The 4,101-nt window shown below is 50.1% G+C and overlaps 1 protein-coding gene across 1 annotated transcript in view; it reads right to left on the bottom strand.

Moving 5' to 3' along the window:
• RIPPLY3 (ripply transcriptional repressor 3) overlaps positions 1-4,101 on the bottom strand; it is a 23,176-nt gene that overhangs the window by 8,442 nt on the left and 10,633 nt on the right. Inside the window, 1 exon segment of the mRNA XM_011954214.1 lies at positions 2,913-2,979. Within this exon segment, the coding sequence (XP_011809604.1) occupies positions 2,913-2,979 (67 nt within the window).

The following is a 4,101-nucleotide window of genomic DNA, read 5'->3' as shown; positions in this document are numbered from 1 at the left end:
AAAAAAAAAAAAAAAAAAAAAGTGTACCACAAATATCCTGATTGTTTTCCAAAAGGATCCTTTGTTCAGTGAGGGAAATGTCCAAATATTCACATCTTATAATGAAACGCGAGAACAGAAATGTGCACAAGGCAAGCACTGTGTTTAAGGTATGTGCCACTGTGTTTTCCTATGAGCCCGAGGACCGACAGGTGCAGAGAGGCTTTCAGTGGGGGTCAGCCCTTTCCTTCCCGTTTGAGTCTCTGACTGGCCTAGGGCTAAGGTGTGGGAGCCTGGCAGATAGGACAGGCCCAGGAGAACAAACAGTCCCTGATGTTTTCCAGGAAACTGCCTCCCTGGCAGTGCCCGCAAGTGGCCAGGAGGGAAACGCAACAGAGATCAAAAAAGGTGCAGGCAGGGGAGGGAGATAGGGCCCTAGGGGTTGTAGGGGCATGAAGTGGGTGAGGGTGACCCTGCTGCTCAGACCACAGGGCCTTGAGGCCTTCCTTCTACTTGAGGAATTTTTGGGGGTTTTTTGTTGTTGTCGTTTTTGTTTTTGAGACAGGGTCTCATTCTGTCGCCCACACTGGACTGCAGTGTCTCCATTTCAGCTCACTGCAACCTCTGCCTCCCAGGTTCAAGCGATCCTCCTGTCTCAGCCTCCTGAGTAGCTGGGATTATAGGCGCAGGCCACCACCACCTGGCTAACTTTTGTATTTTTAGTGGAGATGGGGTTTCACCATGTTCGTCAGGTTAAACTCCTGACCTCAGATGATCCGAACGCCTGGGCCTCCCAAAGTGCCGAGATTACAGGGGTGAGCCACGCGCCTGGCCTACTTGAGGTTTTATTCTAGTTTTGCTTTGCTTGCCAGGAGCCCTGGTACAGGTCACCAGGCGTTAGCACTCCTCACCGCCACTCCAGCCAATGGCATTTTTGAGAAATACAGAAGAGGGCTTGGGAGCTGGGGAATTATCCTGCTTTGTCGGGCGAGGGCGCTGTTGAGCAAGAAGCGTTCCTTCCCCGCGCTAGGCAGCTCTAGTAGCTGGGCTGCAGGCAACCCAACGCGGTGCACAGTACCAGAGCACAGACTGGCGCTGGCCGCTCTGAGCAACCAGCTGGGCCCTGCAAAGAGAGTACCCCGGGTTGGGAGAGGGGCGTGGCGGGCTCTACAGCCCCCACATCCCTGGACAGAACTACTTCAGCGTGACAGACTACCTGCCGATCAGTGAAAAAGTTACTAAAGTTCAACATTTCTCTGCAAGTAAATTTGTCTCACAGACGTCCTTATCATAACAGAAAACAAAACCCAAAACCATCCGTCTTACTTAGGAAGCGTGGTATCGTATTTTTATTCTTGCAAACAACTAATAGGTTCCACATCCATTTCATTTAAAAGAAAACTGGATAATTGTAAACATCTGTATTTTCACACAAGCACCTTTAAATTTTATGTTGAAGAACTAAGTTTGAATGCAAAAGAAGGAATTATTTTACATTATTTAGATATTATATGTATAAAAAATTGGAGACTAAAAATCATATCTCTTGTTAATTGATTTATCTGCTTCCTTCTTTGAAGTAAATTAAAATTCCCAATATTCAAATTAATTTAATAAAATGGTGCAAATATCAAAATACGGTGGTCTGTTTTCCCACACTCAAGTTTTTTTACCACATTACAAATAACTGCACGTTAGGCCACATAACACGTGTTATGTACATTAAATACATCGTCTTTCCCAGCCTAATTCTTCAGTGTTTTAAGAGTCATGAAAAAAATTTAAATAAAAGTCATCAATTTATATTTTAAAATATAACAAAGGAAAGGTAAATTCTATGAAAGCAAGTCATTACATCAGTAAGTATAAAGCAACTGAGTTACCGATGCAGAGTAACAAAAGAATGGTCGAGGTAATTAATCTTGCCCACAAAGCCCTCTGCTTGAGTGTATTTGCTCAGACAACATGAGATACCCCAGGAGTGCTTGACGGGGCTGAAAGTGCTTCAGAAAGGGCCAGACGCTGGGTGGGGGGCTTTTAACAGCAACTCTGGGCACCTCAGACGGGGCTCAGTCCTATTTGCTCTGTGGCACCGGCCCAACGCTAATGGTGCACTCAGCTTTTCTCTAAGGCAAGGGATAGTGGCAGCCTTCTCCCCTCCCCTCCCGACCTGTTGCTTTGCAGAAGAAACCCCAACACGGAGAACATCCCTTATAATTCCCATGAAACAACTATACTTTCTTTTTTTTTTTTGAGATGAGCCTTGCTCTGTCGCCCGTGTAGAGGAGATCTCAATTCGCCAGCTACATCGTGCGCCTCCGCACTTCAGAGCTGTGCGTTGGAACCGGGAGAACTGAGAGCCCCTCCCGGGAACCCGGCTGCCGGCTCAGGAGCTTGCTCGGCGTCGCCGTCGAGCTCGGGAGCTCTGCTGTGGATCCGGGGTTCACACTGGAGTGCAGTGGCGCGATCTCGGCTCCCTGTAACCTCCGCCTCCCGGATTCTAACGATTCTCCCGCCTCAGCCTCCAGAGTAGCTGGGATTACAGGTGTGCACCACCACGCCCGGCTAATGTTTGTATTTTTAGTAGAGACAGGGTTTCGCCACGAACTCCTGACCTCAGGTTATCCACCCGCTTCGGCCTCCCAAAATGCTGAGATTACAGGCCCGAGCCACTGCGCCCCGACTATGACTATGCTTTTATAGTGGGTTTGCTTTTTTAGGAAGGAGAAGCTACCAGGAGCCCAATCTATAATGCGACTCAGGTCTGATTAACACCTTACACATTCAGGTTCCAACTCCCAGACCCCGAGGCGCTCCTGGGTTAGACGGCCAAGGGAGGGCCCTGCGCAGGAGGGACACAGTCCCTTTATTTTAAAAGACGGTGCCACTTTCTGGCTGGAGGGGTTACCTACAACGCCCGTACTGAACCTTACCGGCCTTCCCGTTCTGGTCAGCTCAGCATCTCCAGGTGTCTGGATCCAAGGTCTCCAGGGCGCGGGGCTGGAACGGCAAGCGCCAGGAGAGAGTGAACTCTGGGCACTTCTGCTGCCTTCACACTATGCCATGAGAGTTAATCTTATTTCCAGTGCCTGTCTGAAAAAGAGGCACCAGACCCCCCAGGAACTTTCCCTCAAGTTCTCAGGGCTGTGGATAAATTACTGTCATTTGTGTTTTTTTCTCTCCTGCTACGTCCCCAGTTCTCTGCCTCCAGTTAAGCTTTGAGAATGGAAGTCCTGAATCTCACACAATTATCCGGAAACCCATTAGTTGAGAGATTTCTTTCCCTGCAAATCCTGGCTGAAATATTCAATTCGGTGTTCCCCAACTATAGCTGGCGACTTTGTCCCCGGTTAATTTCAATCACGCCACCTTGGTCACTGAAGGAGCTTGATTCTACAGAGATGATTTTACAGAGTTGTAGGATGAAAAACAAACAAAAAAAGAGGGCTGGGCGCGGTGGCTCACGCCTCTAATTCCAGCACTTTGGGAGGCCGAGGTTAGCGGATCACTCGAGGTCAGGAGTTTGGCTAACATGGCGAAACCCCGTCTCTGCTAAAAATACAAAAATTAGCGGGGCGTGGTGATGGGCGCCTGTAATCCCAGCTACACAGGAGCCTGAGGCAGGAGAATCCCTTGAACCCGGGAGGCGGAGGTTCCCGTGAGCAAGATCACGCCACTGCACTCCAGCCTCGTGACACGGTGAGACCCTGTCTTAAAAAAAAAAAAAAGGAATCTTTCTCCTGCCTGGCTACCTGGCCCACCCGGCCTACCCGGCCCCTTCCCTACCTCCCTGGCTAATCTGATTTCCTACAACGTTACTGTCTTTAAAAGGGCTGGAGCCCAGGGACAGCGAACGCTGAGCCTCCAACCCAGGGACAACAGAAACGGCTACCGAGAAAGTGGCAAAGTGAGAGACTGCCTTCGCAAGGCTGGCTTAGGAGCCCGAGACTTCAGTGTCCCCGGCCGGCGAATTGAGATCTCCTCTACACGGAAGCGTCGGCCCCTTTCCTGGCCAGCTACATCGTGGGCCTCCGCACTTCAGAGCTGTGCGTTGGAACCGGGAGAACTGAGAGCCCCTCCCGGGAACCCGGCTGCCGGCTCAGGAGCTTGCTCGGCGTCGCC

The sequence above is a fragment of the Colobus angolensis genome, unplaced genomic scaffold (genome assembly GCF_000951035.1).
Source record: "Colobus angolensis palliatus isolate OR3802 unplaced genomic scaffold, Cang.pa_1.0 Scaffold38, whole genome shotgun sequence".
In the NCBI taxonomy this organism is placed as follows: Eukaryota; Metazoa; Chordata; class Mammalia; order Primates; family Cercopithecidae; genus Colobus; species Colobus angolensis.
Note: the sequence above shows the minus strand (reverse complement) of the source record. Positions and strands in the feature narration are given on the sequence as shown.